Below are 17898 nucleotides of genomic sequence, written 5' to 3'. Positions count from 1 at the left end.
TGTCTGAAAAGTGGCAATCAATGCCCATTGTTTCTATATACATACACAAATGTTTTCTCTGCAATAAGAATGACACTGCACAGAGTATCTGCAGGCAAGGCATCGTGGAACTCGCACACAATCTTGATGTTGGTACGATCGTTGACCACCACTTGCTTCCTCTTAGATGTGTTGATGACGGTCATGGGTCTCCGTGCTTTGAATTCGCTGGGCGCGTAGTACACGTCCACGCTTCCCTCGGTCACGCGTTTGTAAGCCGTGTAAGCTTCGTAAAGTTTGAGGTAATCGTCTTTGGTCATGTCGAGGTTGTAATTCTCGCGCGGGAACACTTCGTTCCTACCGTTCTTCAGATAAACGTTCTTGATCTTGCAGTCGTCGAACTTGCTGGAATCTTTTTCCTGATCGTTATCGCGTCCGGTCTGAAAAAGCACTACGACGAAATCTGGCATGTCGAACTGTATGTTGTTGAACTGTGTCGTCACGTCGAATTCCATGTGACTTCCCGACGCCATCTTCTGCACGCACTGGTAACCGTGAAAGTGAATCGGCACCTGCGGACTTTTCAAGATCTCCGCTTTGTACTTGAGGGCGTAGTTCGTTTCGTATTCCACCACCGGCATTCTCAATTCCATGCTCCGGATGACGCATTTCGCTGCTTCGGGTAAAGTGTTGGCTATCGGCGTGGTGCCGTCCGGACCCAAAGTAGCGTATCGCATCAGTGCGTCGTTGTCGTTGGCCGCTCTTCGAAACGTAACGCGCAGTCCTCCCTTCCACATGATCTCCTTGTAGTCCGAGAAGAAACCAGGCAGCAGACGCATGGGAAAGAGCACCGTGTGACTTTTCGTCGATATTTTGGTTCCGGCTTCGAATCCCCCGGCCTGGTAGTACGCTGCGTCCGTTTTGGATAATTTCAACGTTCCCACTGCCGTCGACGTGATGCCTGGATAATCTATTCTGTCGATGACGGTGTTGTGTTTCCTCACCTCCACCTGCGAGAACAGGTGAGGCACGAAGTTGTCCACGAGTATCAAGTTTGCTGCTGCGGGAAACGCGTCTCCGCTTTCCTTCTTCACCACGTCGAATTGAAGGTAGAGGTCCGCTCTGTGAGGATGAATGAACCCGTCGCCTACGTCCACATCGTATTCGATCTCCCTGTTCGCTTCGTTCAGATTGGCGAACGTGCGACGGTTGGGAGGGAAAGATTGCAATTCGTAACTTTCGATTTGCTCCATTTTACATGTATGGTTATTTATTATACGTTGATCTCCACGATGGCCGTCGTAGTGGCACCTGCGAAATCCACCACGTCTCCTTTCTCGTTCGTCACCACCAACTCTATGTCGTCTATGCGGTTGCGACATACTGGAAAATAGATCGGCGAAGAGGGCGTGTAGATGATCGGTTCCATGAACTCGGAACTTGGTTTGAAAGTGGCTATGATTCCCGTCTGCTTGTGACTTCCTAACAATCCGTCCGAAGATTTCGTGATCATACCTTCGGCCACGTTACAGTGCACGTTCAGAGTCTCTATGGCCAAGAATTTAGGAATGTTGGTTGCTACGTGCTTGATGCCAGCTTCGAGTTTGGTGTCGTTCTCGAAACCTAAAAGTTCTCCGATGGTGCCCAGGTCCACGGTCTCCGTCGCGGATAGGATTTCCACTCTGTGCGTGACCGAATTTTGAGAAAGGTACGTGCCTTTGGGTAATTGAGCTTGCAAAGTGGAAAGATTGTATTGTCCTGGCGTGACGACGATGTGTTCGCTTCCGACGCTAATTTTGTTGTTGTGCTGCGTAACATTAGGTATGAGGTACATGCTGTAGAATGCACGCAGAGCCACGGATTTAGGATAGACGATGTCGTCGTGCAGCGTGAGTTTCAAGATTGAAGATTCGCTCGTGAGATGGAACACACCCATCCTAGTGATGCTGTTTGAGGTTCCACAATGCTTTCTGGAAATCCTCGATCGTAGGGTTATTTATTTTAGAGAGAAACGCGAGCACGGAGAGGCAGAGATGACCGCAGTTCACGTCTCCGAAATTTTGAATGCGTTCGTCGTTGTAGTATATGGAGGTTTTGTTCGTTTTCAGATAATGAATTAAATTTGTAGGTGGGACACCTCCGAAAGAATCGAAAACGAATGCTTTATCATTGTCGTTTTTGTGGTAACATATCCAATGCGTGCCTGGATTTTCTTGACCGTCCAAGTTGACTACGCCGCATTCTCTTTTTTTAACGCTTGAAGGTAACGAGTCGGACATGAAAACTCCTCTGAAGTGTTTGATTTGTAACGGTTCGATCAGAGATTCAATGTCTCGGTTGGTGAGTGCTTCTGTTTCTTTTTTTTAAACTTCTTCATCACGCCCTTTCCTCCTTTCTTCTCCATGGCCAGGTTGTGACGTTTCTGTTCTTCCAACTCGGCCTTGTTCTTCTTCGAGTCGATGACGGTTTTCGCGATGGCGGCACTTCCGCCGGCCAAACTTCCAACGGCCCCCAATGCTGCTAGGATGGCCGGGATGCTGAATATGAAACCTCCGATCTTTTGCTGTTTCCGCGAACGCTGCAATCTTTTCAATTGAGGTGTGCTGAGCAGCAATTTCATTCCGTGTCCTTTCGACAAGCAAGAACGTTTCTTCTCGCGTTGTTTCTTGGTGAGTAACCCATCGAGGGCACCTAGATTTTTAAGATTGGAGTATGGTATCTGGTACACGACACCCTTGGGCTTCATGTTGATGCACTATGTGTTATTTTCACGGTATGTTATTTATATATATATTCTGAGATTTTTTCTTGTGTAGTTTTTTTTACGGTATGTTATTTATATACCCCACCCCAATTTTTGTTTCGTGTTCATGGCGATGGTGGTACCCAGTGCGTCGACCCGTTCACCCAACGATGCGTCTCTGCTCACGAACCTTTCGAAAGCTGCACGTTCCAATTTTTTGTCTGCTTCGTGACGTGCGTCCAGATCCGTCTGCGTGGTGTTGTAGGCTATGTCGTGATCTTTGCATGCCGCGTCCAACAGATTCACACCCTTGTCTCCTCTCTCCAATCTTTTCTCGAGTTTGGTACCTGGTCCGCAGTACTGGTAGCCAGGTAGATGCATCTCGAAAGGTAACTTGTTGATGATGTCGTTCACGAGTCCCTTTCCTTCGGCCACGTTCCAAAATTTCGGAGGCAGCGTGTTGATGATTTTGATCAGGTAACCTATGCCCTTGTCGTCGTTCACGATGAAGTTGGAAAGTTTCGTGCTGATCATGTCCACGATGCCAACCTTCTCGTTGTAGAAATTACGGTTACCTGCATTCTCTTCGCCGGCTATCACCAACAATCGGTCCACGAGTTTCCTAACGTCGTCCACCCAAACGAATTCTTTGGGTAACGTGTTGTAGCGTTTGACGCCGCTCCCTGTTTTGACCTGGTTCCAAATCGGTTTGATGAGATTCCTGTACTTCTCGCCGCTGCTCGATTTCACCCTATTCTGCGAGGCGTCGTTGTTCTGGTACAAGGCATCCGTCATGATCAGAATTTCCTTGTAACTTTGGTAATCTTCGTCGGTGTAATCTTTCGGCTGCTTTTTGGCGACGAGTTCCCACAGTCCCACCGTACCCGGATACCTGTTCCAACTATCCTTGTCGCCTAAATTGACTTTAATGTCGTTGCCTTCGAAGGTCACCTTCGATTTCCCAATCTTCCACACCACACCGCCGCCTTCGCTGGTTTCCATGCTGGGATACAATCCGAATACTTCATCCTTGTCGAATTTCCCCGTACTCAGGTAGTCTCGTGCCAAAGGTCCCAACTCGATTTTATCCGAAGACGACGTGCTACCAATGGCTCGACGTCGTGCCGGTGCATCCTTCAGTTCGAACGGCGTCGAAGGAATGCTCGAAATAGGTGTGGGTACGGCGTAACTTTTAGCTGCGAGCGGTACGAGTTCATTAATCAAATTTTTATTTTGTTCCGTGACACTTTTAATTTCTTTACCTAGACTGCTGATGGCATCGATCACGGGTTGATCCTGACGTTTCTTCTCTTCGTAGAATCCGCGATTCTCGGATTTCCAACCTTTAAAGCGTTTCGCGAGGTAATCGCGAAGCTTGAGATTTTCGTCTTCGATTTTTCGTTTCGTCATGACGTTATTTATACACGTCGTTTCTCACAACGTTGCAACGTTTAGAAAGTCGTTGATTTTGTTTCTGTATTTTCCGTCGTTGGGTTTCCTCGTCATGTCGATCGTAGCGAATCCGAAATCGTCACCGTTCCAGCAAGTAGAGCAGCAGCGTTCCGAAAATTGATTGTAGTTCATGTCTCCGCCTACGTAGTCATCGTACGCGTGCTTGAGGTTGGTGTGATCTTGACGAAACAAACATATGAAATTAGCGTTGTCGCGTACTAACTGTTTTGGAATTTTGGAAAACGTTTGAGCTAGGTAGAAGCAATCCATTTCTTTGTGACGACCTTGCGTGAAAAAGTTGCGAATTTCATTTTGATTTTCCAGGATGGCGTCGTCGAACACAACGACTGAATTTTCACGACAATCGTCGAGTGGTTTTATTTCCGAGGCGAACGTTGCAATGTCCAGACCATCGTACAGTTTCATCAGTTGCTGGTATTTGGATTGCTCCAAACTTTTCGAGAACACGTACAGGTGCCTGTTCTTCCAATCTAACCAATTCGGTGCGAGGAGAAAATTGTCCACGAGCAGTGTCGTTTTCCCACACCCCGAAGGACCTACGATCAGACAGCGGATGCTGTCGGGAAGCAACTTGCCGTTCTTTTTTTTTCTCGTTTGACTTTCCGGATCCGGTAGACGCTTCACCACGTTCCACGTACTTACAAGATCACTTCGTTCGCGTCGATCCAACTCTTTTCCGGAAGTCCCAGCCATTTGACCAAAAGTTTGTCACCTTTCCTACGCAATACTTTCTCGATGAGGTACGTGTCGGGGTGTTTTGTTTTAGAGAGTTCCTCTTCGTAAAATCTTCCTTTCAAAATCTCGCCGCTACTATCTTTTATTATATACGTGTGTCGGTTTCCGGGTAGAACTCGAACCACGGTAAAAAGTTCTGTGCTCCAATTTTTTGTGAATCCCTTCTCGAAGGTGCGTTTGAATTTGCTGATCCTCACCTGGTCTCCAATTTTGTATTTAGCTTTTTTTGTCGTGGGTGTGTACTTTGGACAGTAAACTGTAGAAATTAAACGCTGCTCGTGGGACTTGGTAACGTCGGCTGGCTTCATGCCTATCGTTCTGTGTACCGTATCATTATAGGTGTCGACGAGTTCCGGCAGGATGTCGACCCATTTGTAATTTCCCCGAAGCGTGAATCGTTTCCACATGTGTGTTTTCAAGGTTCGATTGAATCTTTCCACGATGCTGGCTTAGATGTGACTGAAGCTCGAATAATGTCGAATCTTGTGTTTTTGAATAAATTTTTGGAATACGGCGTTGTAAAATTCTTTACCGTTGTCCGTTTGCAGAAACCGTGGTCGTCTGCCACCGCTTTCGCGAAAAATTAATTTGAATGCTTCCGTGACGCATGTTCCCGTTTTCGCCTTCAAAGGTAGAGCCCATGCGAATTTCGAAAATGTGTCTATGACGGTGAGGAGGTACTTGTTGCCCTTGTTCAATTTATGTACGTTTTTCAAATTGCCGCTACTCATCTCCACGAGGTCGCTTTGCCAGAGGTCGTCGATGCCCTTGGTTACCACAGCCAAACGTTCGTAGTTGCGGCGTGCAGGTTTATGCAATTCTTCGACGATGGCTTGCCTAGACATTTTTTTTTTTAGAGATTACGTTTCAAGAGAAGCACAAGCGTGATGGGATTCAAAGAGGGTGGCACTTCGCTCGTGTTTTGAATGATCAGCTTATCGCCGGCACTCACGTCAAAAACGGTAAGATCTTCGTCTTCGTGTATTTCATATATGTTGCGCGTTTCGTTCCAACGTGCCAGAGGAATGTTTCCTGCTTTCTGGACACCACGATTCGATATCAAAGTCATGGTGGGAACGCTAGCTTTTCTACCGTGAGACCAGTACGAAAATTCGTTTATCTGAATCGTGCCATCGAGGAGAAACTTGTAGTACGGATGATAAGGATGTAACATGTACAGTTTGTTACCTTCGACAAACGTGGAGATTCTTTGTTGATTGGGAATGCTGTTGATTTCGATGGCTTGCAGAAAATGCAGTTTAGCGAATTTAGTGTCGACGCCGAGCAGATTTTCACTTCCACGTTCAACTGCTTGTAGTTTTCGTTGAGTTCTTGCAACTTGGCACCGAAAGAGGCCAGCGTCGATTCCTGCGTGGATTCCAGCACTCCAACTTGATCTCTGATGTTGACGACGATGTTCTGAAGGTTCTCGACTTGATTCAATTTCGAGCTCTTCTCGGTAAGATCGTTCACGATCCTTCGCATCTCTGTAAACTGCGTGTGAAGGTCGGCGACGCTCTGGGAAGTGGGCAGCGTCGACACCAGCGAACTAATTTCGTCTCGAATCTGTTCCACGTTCGCCGTTTCCGTTTCCAGTCGTTTCAGCATTCGAGATATGTTCCTTTTCAAAGCGTGCAATTCTTTGGAGGTGGGGAGATTGGCCACCCTACTCTCGAGATCGCTCAATGAACTTTTGATGTCGCTCGATTCGGATAGTGCCGTCACCGCCGTTTTCAATTTTTCCAAATCTTCGCTCGAAGGCACGCTCGTCCGTAACGATTCCAAGTCACCCTGTATGTTGTCGAGTACGTGATGAAAATGAGCGAGATTCGTTTCGACGTTTAAATTTTCTAAATATTCGATCTTCTGCTGAACCGTGCTCAACGTGTCTTGAATGCTCGTCAACGCTCTCGCTTCAGCGTGAATATTTTTAATTTCCTCGTTGATCAATTCCAAGGATGCCTGAAGCGTAGCGATGGTGGTTTGAATGTGTTCGAAATCTTGATACGCCTCCAATTGAATTTTTATGTTCGCGACGCTTTTACCGATGACCTGCAGTTCGTCCGACGATGGTAGGTTCGTCATGGTATCTTCCAAAGTCTGCAACTTGGATTTAATTTCTTCCAACGTGCCGGTGAATTCTTCTTGTAATTTGGAAACGACGACGTGCAAGCGTTCTGCATCTATATCGTTCACGACGGTTTGAAGTTCAGAGAAATTCTTTTCTATTGCGGAAGTTCGTTCTTCGATTTCGAGTTTCAATTTTTCCAAATCTTCATTTTTCGATTGAAATTGTTGTAATTTGGCCAAATCATTTTGAAGCGAATCCACGCTCAACTGTATATTTTGAACGCTGTCGTAAGAAGGTACGTCGACATAATTTTTTATGAGCGTCTTCAGTTCGGAATCGATTTTCAGAATGGGGTCGAGACATTGCGTTTGGAGCGTAGCGATTTCCGACTCTAAACTTTTGTTTAAGGTCTCCTGCAAAGCAATCAAATCGGTCCTCAACTTCTTAACTCGAATGTCCAACATGAGAATCTCTTCTGCGTGGTCTACACGCTTGGTGTTGCCGAAAATGTCGTTAGGCATTTTTGGTTAACGGTTATTTATAATAGGATAGACGATTCGTAATTCTACAAAGAGAGGAATGAGTTTGTCGTAATCTCCGAGGAGTTCCATGTAAAGATAATCTCCTGCAGAAACATCGTACGTAATGTTAGAAAGCATCTTGTCGTGCTTGATTCGAAAAATATTCTTGCCGGTAGAAATTTTGATTTCGCCTGCGTTTTCCGGATTCACGGTGATTTGAAGTTTCCCGTCGATCGGAATTTCGTAGAAATGTAAATTGTTATTAAAAACATAAAACATCTTGCCCACATCGTCATTCAGTTTCGTCCAAATGCTGTTGAGATGAACAATCAGTAAACCATTGAGTTTAGATAACACGGAAGGTAAGAGGTTATTGGAATTTGGCGGTGCAGTCTCCATGTTGATCTGTTTGCGGAAGCCAAAAAATTCATTGTCTTTGTTAGTTATTTAAGAATACGGTCAAAGTTTTTTTTGTAATAACAGGCAAAGTTTTTTTTTGTTTGCTTGCGTCACAATACAGGCACGCTCGCGCGCGTGTGTGTGTGCGACACATTGTTCCCGAAAAAGGTTTACAAAGGTCACGATATATAAACATTTGGTCCCACAGTTGGAAAATTACGATAAGTTGCATTCAGAAGTTTCAAAATATCATATAGTGGAATTTTTGTAGAATTGTTGCCGGCTCTCCTTGCCCAGTGTGTGTAGGTTGCCAGCTCCTTGCTTTATGCACTGTAAGGCAAGCCTCAAGCAAAATTGCCAGCTCCTTGCTTTAGGTTAGGTTAGATCAAGAAAAAAAAGGCTGTAGGTGGGTGTTGGCAGCACTGTCGGTTGTTTAACTCTTCCCCCTCTCTCTCCTCTCTCTTTTGTAAAAAATTATGGCAAAAATACCAGTAGGTTGGCAACCTTGCTTTATGCACTGTAAAGCAAGCCTCAAGCAAGGTTGCCAGCTCCTTGCTTTATGCACTGTAAGGCAAGCCTCAAGCAAGGAGCTGGCAACTTTGCTTGAGGCTAGGTTAGACCAAGAACCTTGGTGATTTTTTCGAGTAAAATATTAGCAACACTGCGAGAAAATAGCGCTTATGCCTTACAAAAGCAAACCATTAAGGCGAGCCCCACCGAGCTTTACTTTCGGGTGTAGTGTTGGCGACACTGCGAAAAAGGTTGCCAGCTCCATGCTTTATGCACTGTAAGGCAAGCCTCAAGCAAAGTTGCCAGCTCCTTGCTTTAGGTTAGGTTAGACCAAGAACTTTGGTGATTTTTTCGAGTAAAATATTGGCAACACTGCGAGCCCCATCGAGCCCCACTTCCGGTTGCAGAACTCTCAAGCAAAATTGCCAGCTTTCTTGCTTTTTAGGTTAGGTTAGACCAAAAACCTTGGTGATTTTTTCGAGTAAGATGTTGGCAACACAGCGAGCCCCATCGAGCCCCAAATGATGGCCCAGTACCCGGACACTAGGTCTACTGGGGTGTAGATAGCCCCTTGGGAAAAACTAAAAGTGCAAGGTTGTAAAAAGACCTGCACGAGACAAACACGACACATTAAAAAGTCAGAACAAACTAAAAACCTCCTTACAGACGGTGGAAGAGTCCATCTCTTCGCAAAAAACTAAAAACATTTGTTAAAATACTGCTGTCATCACCCAAGAGGGATGACAAACAGCCAGAAAGGTTAAAAGTCTGCCGGAGATAAGCAAGATCGACACATTCAACGAGAATGTGTCGAATGCTTAATAAAACATTGCAAACATGACACAACGAAGGGTCCAGCCCTTGGAGCAGGTGACTATGCGTTAGACGGCTGTGTCCTAGACGCATGCGGGTAAGAATAACTTCTTCTCGCCGAGAGGGACGGGACGAGGAACGCCAAGCACCTATGGTGGGCTTAACAGCGTGAAGATTGTTCCCCGTTTCCGCATCCCACTCGGCTTGCCAAGTGTCAAGAAGGCAACAGCGGAAAACGTTCCGCAGGTCGCTAGCTGGCAAAAGGTGAACGAGAACGTCGCCATCTGCATCAGAAGACTTGGCGGCAGCATCTGCTGCTTCGTTCCCCTGAATGCCCACGTGGCTAGGGACCCAACAGAAGTGTACATCCGCACTGGCAGATAAGGACACAAGCTGTCTTAATATGCGTTGCGCTACCGGATGCCGGGAATACGGCGAATCCAGAGACTGCAACACGCTGGTCGAATCGCAGCACACAAGGACTTTCTTCAGCCCATTCACGTCTGCAAAGTCCAGTGCTTTTAGAATGGCGTACAACTCTGCCGTATAGATGGAACAGGCAGGATGTAGCGAGTAACTGGAACTTTGAGTGTCTAGGACGAAGGCGCAACCAACAGATTCCACTGTCTTGGACCCATCCGTGTAAAACACATTAAAATTGGGGTGCTTCGCACGAAGTTCTAAAAACCGTTGCTGGTATACAACCATTGGTGTTTCTGCCTTTGGAAGGGCAGTCACTGAACGAACTCATAATAACTCACAAGGCAGATTTGCAGGACTGACTCTATATGCTCCTGACCAGTATACTAAACAAACTTGGTGCTGATCTCTTAGGCTCCGTTCAGAACAAAATACACAAATAATTGGATGTAGTGAGGGATTCCTTCCCTTACGACCAGCAGTTCAATGTCATCGTGAGGTTCCTCGTAGATCAGACGCAGACTCCCAACTCAAAGGTAAAAGTGGCTGTCCTCTCCTACCTCACGCAGCTGACAGCTCAGATGGAACCGATGCATTTCAGCAGTGGGAAAGACACGCAGATGGCTCTCTCCAAGATCATTGGCTGGACTAGCGACAAGTCGGTCGAGATCCGGAAGGCTTCTCACAATACCGTGATAGCTCTTTTCAACCTAAATACTCCCGAAGTTACGATGCTGTTGTCACAGCTTCCTAAGGAATATCAGGAGGCAGCAGCAGCATTAGTGCAGAATCACTTGCGTCGCAGCAGCACAGAAGAGTCACCGCCGTCTCCACTCGTGTCATCCCCACGCCTGCAGTCACCTGGTACTCCTCAGCCAAAATGTGGAAGGTCATCTCGTTCCAACACCCTTGACCTTGACGACCAAAATTTTGAATCCTGAGGAAGTGTACAGGTCTTTACGTCGAACCACAGAAGAAATTCAGAACTACAGTTTTGAATCCCTGGATAGATGCGGTAAATTAGATAGTGACAGGGATACAACATCACAAGATTCCGGAATAAGCCAAATGTCTGCAGGAGCAGGAGACAAGATTTATACTTTGGAAGAGAGGCTGGAGGATTGCGGAAGCCTTAATAACTCGGGTTCTGGGCGTGCGTCGTTCCTCTCGTCTCCAATCCATAGGATACCTGGATGTCTTCGGGAGTTCAATGGCCTTGATAAGTCCTGCAAATCTTAAATGTAGATGCAACCGACGGTCTGATAGCTGAGAGAAAGAATGCGCTGACCCAGTTGATCAGACTAGTCAGGGAAGGAAGCACCCTAGCTGTAATAGATCATTTCAAAGTTTTGCTCAGGGTCCTGTTGGAGCAGTTGACCGGCCCTGAAAGTGGTGTCCGAGCACTTGTCCTGAGAGTTCTTATGGAGATGTTCAAGAAACCATCAATGACTGCCTGTTTCCAGAGCTACATAGAACTCTTGATTCTGAAAGTCCTTCATGCCCACAAGAGCGGTGACAAAGATGTTGTCCGAGCAGCAGAAGCATGTGCTGACACTATGGGGAGCGTGTTACCAGCGGATGTTGTGATCCGTGTTCTCAACCCTCTGATCAAGACCGGAGACTTTCCTGTGAACCAGGCTGCAATAAAAATGCTTACACGGTTAATTGAACAAAAGGAGAAGGAAGTGATTGAGCCTCATCTAACCGATCTTATGCCAAGTTTGCTTAAGGCATGTGACAATGAAGAGAGTAGCGTAAGGAAGTCTGCTGTGTTCTGTATGGTGGCTCTTCATTCAGTGGTCGGAGAGGAGGATATGCCCCGCACCTCCACCACGTATAAAGTCTAAATATTTGGGGATCGTTGATAGGCTATGACCGCCTTTAGCCACACGCTTACTAAGCGAGAGGAACGTTGTAAGAGAAAGGGGGTAGTTCTGAAGAGCAACGTCGACACTCAAACTGCAAGGGGACTAGCCCCGTGAAATAAGAACACACGGACATATATTTAAAAACACTACCTTTGACTGAACAGGCAGGGGGAGGAAAGACATAAGGAATGTTCGTTACCTGAAGTTTGCGGCGATCTCTTCTCCGCTGGTTCTCGTTGTCATGTGGCCATACTCTGTAAGAAAACGGACGAGGGAGCAACTCCGGGCTCCAAACAGTAGTGTAAGTTGATTGTTTCTAAGTCGTACTTGGTACGAGTGTTTTTTTAGCCTCTTTTTTTATCAATCGAATATCAGTTTTTGACATATTTTGACAATTTTTTGTCTGTGTTTTAGCGCTTAGCGATGTTTTAGCAAAATTTCCCTTTTTTCCCACTCGTACTTGGTACGAATGCCACGATCTTACGTGATATAACTTAACCTATTCATTTTTTTTTCGTGCTAAACTACACGAGAGCCTCTACGTGCTTTGACCTACTTTAGAGTAGGACCATAAAGACAGTTCTGCAACCGAAAGTGAGGCTCGGTGAGGCTCGACTTAATGGTTTGCTCTTGTAAGACATAAGCCTCATTTTCTCGCAGTGTTGCCAACACCTTACTTGAAATAAAATCACCAAGGTTTTTTTCTTGGTCTAACCTATGTTATTGAACTGCGTCGTCACGTCCAAACCCGCATGAATTCCGGACACTATTGGTTCTATTCATACTTTTTCTCACGTATAGGTGTACATGATGAATCCGCAAACAGATTTCTCCTAAGTCTTACAGTTTCCAAGATAACCCCACTTCCGGTCGCCATTTTGGATTTCCGAGCATAGGTTATATCCATATTTTTTCTCACGTATAGGTGTACATGACGAATCCGCAAACAGATTTTTCCTAAGTCTTACCGTTTCCAAGATAACCCCACTTCCGGTCGCCATTTTGGATTTCCGAGCATATGTTCTATTCATATTTTACTTACATATAGGCGTACGTGACGAATCACCAAACAGATTTTTCCTAAGTCTTACCGTTTCCAAGATGACCCCACTTCCGGTCGCCATTTTGGATTTCCGATCATAGGTTCTATTGATATTTTACTTACATATAGGCATACGTGATGAATCCGCAAACAGATTTTTCCTAAGTCTTACCGTTTCCAAGATAATCCCACTTCCGGTCGCCATTTTGGATTTCCGATAATAGGTTCTATTGATATTTTACTTACATATAGGCATACGTGATGAATCCGCAAACAGATTTTTCCTAAGTCTTACCGTTTCCAAGATAATCCCACTTCCGGTCGCCATTTTGGATTTCCGATCATAGGTTCTATTCATATTTTACTTACATATAGGTGTACATGACGAATCCGCAAACAGATTTTTCCTAAGTCTTACCGTTTCCAAGATAACCCCACTTCCGGTCGCCATTTTGGATTTCCGAACATAAGTTCTATTCATATTTTTTCTCACGTATAGGTGTACATGACGAATCCGCAAACAGATTTTTTCTAAGTCTTACCTTTTCTAAGATAACCCCACTTCCGGTCGCTATTTTCGATTTCTGAACATAGGTTAGTAGTATCACAAATGTGCCTTTGACTGCAATTCTGATTTCTTGACCAAACGACCTCAAAAACCTGAAAAACTCATTTTCTCTCCACGTTCCGCGCCTCATTTATTGCGCTAACGATGTTTCACAGCGTAGAAAAGCAGTGATGAGTGAAATTCACTTTCTCATCCTCTCATCCTTTGAAGTACGAATGTACCTTATCGTAATTTTCCAAGTCCGGGACCAAATGTTTATATATCGTGACCTTTGTAAACCTCTCTTTCTCTCGGGGGAAACGATGTGCCACACACGCGCGCGCGTGCCTCTCATTATTTCCGTATTGTGACGCAAAAAAACAAACAAATAATAATTGTTGTTTTTTTTTTTTAGGATTCCCTGGCCCCTATATAACCTCGCCAGGGGTGCGTGGTGCCCAACCAAAAAAAGTAAAAGGTTCTCTAACGGCTGCGGTTATAGATTACCACACCTCTATAGAGTTTCACGTGTTTGTTTTTTTCTCAAAGGTCCTATGGGACACCTCTGTTTGTCAAAAATTCGAGATATTTGCAATTTAACGCTGTGGACTTGGAAAATTTTCGATTGATGAAAAAAAATTGGTTCCATGACGACCTATGTTTATTTTGGTATGGGATGACAGAGGACACCGAGACTCGACCGACGCACTAAACCCAACCTCTCTACGCGTACTCTACGTCACCAAAAAAGGTTAAAGGTTCCAAATAACAATAGTTAGAGTTTCGCCAATCTAGTAAAGTGGATTGGTTGAAATCTCCAAGGCGTATTTTGCATTTTTTTTCAAATATGAATACGTTAAAACTGAACTGTCTCGGATTTTTGAGTTTTGTATTCGCTCTGAGAAAATTCTATATAAAATAACATACCTGAAAATTATATTCGCAGTAGATTGATTTTTTTTGAGTTTTGTAATCACCTCAAGAAATTCTATATAAAATAACGTACCTGAAAATTGTATTCACAGTAGATTGAATTCTTGAGTTTTTGTATTCGCACACAAGAAATTCTATATAAATAACATACCTGAAATTCTATTTACAGTAGATTGAATTTTTGAGTTTTGTAATCACTCCAAGAAATTCTATATAAAATAACATACCTGAAAATTGTATCGCTATATACTAGATTTTTTGATTTCTGTGATTTTGGAGAAAGCAATGGCATCCACCACCAGTTTCAATCATAAAAATGATAAAACTGAATGTGTTACTTGCGAAAAATTAATATCTAAAACTAATATTAGCAAACACAGGGCAAGATGTAGCGAAACAGGTTCGAGAATTAATCGTTCGTTACCTTCTAAGTCTTGTGCTCGATGTGGAAAGATGATTAGCATTACAAATTTAAGTAAACACCTCAAAATTTGCAAACCATCGACCGGACAAGCATCGGAAAGGAAAATCGATAATTCAGAAACGGAAGCTTCCACTTCCAAGCAAATTAAATTATCTAATGAACGCAAACCAATTAGATCTGCATTCAACGACCAACTCCAGGATTTTTCAATTAAGTCAGAAGCAGGCTGTGACATCCTTAGTTTCTTGCATGAAACGAAAACATCTGTACTAAATATTTTAAAAGATAAACTTGAAAACAACTCTATAAAAGTATACGTTGTTCTGTTTTCTGAATACGAGAAAGTTGATGGCACAACGAGTATTTTTTATCATCGTACAAAAAACCAGACTCTTCATTTGGCGGACGTCGAAAATTTAGACAACTTCTATTATAAAGTTACCAATGAGCTGGTTAAGAAACATGACGATTTCGAGGCTAAAGGGTCGGGATGGTCTCTGTGTGGAAGTCCTCACACGTTAACCGTTTACGTGAACCGATTCTCGCCTCTTCGCGCTTCCAGCTACGTTCCTCTTCCACCGAACATTCAACACAAGAGGGCTGTGTTAAATATACAGAACAGCGATAAAAAGTGTTTCCTTTGGTGTATATTGGCTGCACTGCATCCTGTTCATTGGTCAAATAATCCAGAACGGGTTTCTTATTACAAGCAATACGAGTCCGAATTTGAAAGTGTAATGTCTGACATTGAATACCCGGTGACATTGTCGGATATAACAAAGTTCGAAAATCGTGCAGGAAAACGCATCGCTATTAATGTATATTCCTTCACGTCAGATAAATATCTCGTGCATCCCGTCAGGATAAGCGATATCGACGATGACGATGCTCGTGTAATAAATCTTCTTCTAATTTCCAACGAGGATGTTCATCATTACACGCTAATTCGTTCTCTATCACGTTTGGTCAGAAGTCAAACTACCAAGTATGCAAACAACATTGAAGTTTGCCCGAGATGCCTAACCACGTTCGACGATCGAAAACAACTCGATTATCAAAATTACACCGGACGTCAAATTGCTATCGAGAAACTTGCCGAACATAAAATTTATTGCGGCAACAACAGACCGGCTAGAATGTTGATGCCCGAAACGAACGAAGTGGAAGAATTCAAAATGCACAAGGCATTGTTGGAACATCCCACAATCATTGTTGCTGATTTCGAGGCGTTCCTCAAACCACTCTCATACTGCGAACCGGATCCTGAAATTTCCTCCACAACGCCGTACCAGCTTCATCAACCTAATAGTTTCGGCTATGTTGTTGTGCGACGTGATAAAATAAATGAAGCATATATATACCGCGGGCCAAATGTAATCGAACACTTCCTGGAAAAAATGGTGGAGGAGGTTGAGGTAATTGGTAGCGTACTGCTTACATCAAAACCGATGGCACCTTTAACTGAAAATGAACTTCAAAATTACAATTCCACTGAGGTGTGTCCGGTATGTGATCAAAGTTTCACTGATGAGAACAAAAAAATATTCCACCACGATCATTTCAGCGGAAACTACATAGGTGGAATTTGCAACACGTGCAATCTTAAAATCCTGAAACCTAAATTCATCCCCATATTCTTTCACAACGGAAGCGGATATGATTTTCACCACCTGGTGAGACATCTTGGCTACGATCCGAAACGTATAGGTGTCTTGGCCGAGAATGAAGAACGCTACATTAGTCTCAGCAAGCAAGTGTCGATTCCGGGAACGAAAAATACAATCGAGATGCGCTTCCTGGATTCGTATAGATTTCTCTCTGCAAGTCTGGATGCTTTAGCGAACAAACTCACCGACGAACAATTTAAAATAACTAGAGCTAGTTTTCCCAACGTAGACATAGAACTCGTTAGACGTAAAGGGGTTTATCCTTACGAATATGTTAGTGATGGTTCTAAATTTAACGACGACGCTCTTCCACTTCCAAGAGAATTTTACAGCAGACTCAGAGAGAAAGAAATCACGGACGAAGAATACCAACACGCGCAACTCATGTGGGAGAAATTAGAATGTAGGACACTCGGAGACTACCACGACGCATACTCAAAATTAGACGTGACGATACTCGCGGATGTTTTTCAAGCGTTCAGGAAAACGGCAACGAATATTTATAAATTAGATCCAGCGTATTTCTACAGTCTACCGGGATTAGCGTGGTCGGCAATGTTATTCCAGACAAAGGTCAAGCTGGAACTGATATCGGACGTTGACATGTTGCTATTTATCGAAAGAGGGATACGAGGTGGAATGGTGCAATGCGTACAGAGACATGCAAAAGCTAATAACGTACACATGAAAGAAGATTACGATTCAAATCGAGCATCGAATTACATCTTCTACGCCGACGTTAATAATCTCTACGGACATGCCATGGTTGCAACGTTTAGAAAGTCGTTGATTTTGTTTCTGTATTTTCCGTCGTTCGGTTTCCTCGTCATGTCGATCGTCGCGAATCCGAAATCGTCACTGTTCCAGCAAGAAGAGCAGCGTTCCGAAAATTGATTGATCAACAGGCCGTTGAGTTTAGATAACATGGAAGGTAGAAATTCATGATCTGTTTTGCGGTGTACAGTCTCCATTGTTTGCTTTCGGAAACCGAAGAGATTCATTGTCCTTGCTAGTTCTTTATTGTGTATGTGATAATTTGAGACAGTTAAAGTTTTTTTATTTTAGTTATAGTTATTTAAGTTTATTTTTTTTTTCAATTGCATTGCCTACAATTTTTACTAATTTCTAAACGATAGTGTCCCCAAGGCAACGTGTGGATTCCACAAGACAAAATACATCTTTTATCGTCATGCGGATCTAATGCTACTTTCCTAACTTTGTTTGTTGTAATCACGTGGTCTACACTTTGGATTCTTTGTTGTATACTTAGTATCGTCGATTGTGAGTAAAGGCAATCGATGTAATCGTGGAAGGTGAGTTTGTTCTCCACCGTATTCTTGCCCACACCTTTTGCTTTCTTCGTGACGCTACTCTCTGTTCTCATGGCATACATTTTCGAACGCAAACCCGCGAACTCGACAATAATATCACCGTTACATTCATCTTTCAGTTTACCTAAGACTTTTTTGTTGAGGGAAGGAATTCCAAATCTGTTGGGTTGAGGATACGCAGAAGTATCGAAATACTCATGCATGGAAGGATTTTTTATGTCTTCGTATAGGTTAGGTGTTTGTATGCTGTAAATAAAGCTGTCGGTGTCCGTGTACAAAAGTGATATTTTATCATTGTAGAAGGGTTTCATCACGTCATAATGAAATTCGAACATGTAAAGTTTCGACAAGTCGAGAACCGTTGCGCCAACGTAAATTGGTTTTCTGAATTTCATCAATTTTATATCTAGATTGAAAAGTGC

General features: G+C 43.8%; 1 protein-coding gene across 1 annotated transcript in view; it reads left to right on the top strand.

The window, feature by feature from the left end:
• The window catches only part of LOC145980901 (CLIP-associating protein 1-B-like), a gene marked incomplete at its 5' end in the record, with an annotated part of 43830 nt that extends 32319 nt beyond the window's left edge, over window positions 1-11511 (top strand). Inside the window, 3 exon segments of the mRNA XM_083113985.1 lie at window positions 9979-10593; window positions 10595-10817; window positions 10910-11511. Of these exon segments, the coding sequence (XP_082970111.1) occupies window positions 9979-10593; window positions 10595-10817; window positions 10910-11511 (1440 nt within the window).
• Between the last annotated feature and the right edge of the window lie 6387 nt (window positions 11512-17898).

Source organism: Lepisma saccharinum, chromosome 28, assembly GCF_977018435.1.
Source record: "Lepisma saccharinum chromosome 28, izLepSacc3.1, whole genome shotgun sequence".
In the NCBI taxonomy this organism is placed as follows: domain Eukaryota; kingdom Metazoa; phylum Arthropoda; class Insecta; order Zygentoma; family Lepismatidae; genus Lepisma; species Lepisma saccharinum.
Note: the sequence above shows the minus strand (reverse complement) of the source record. Positions and strands in the feature narration are given on the sequence as shown.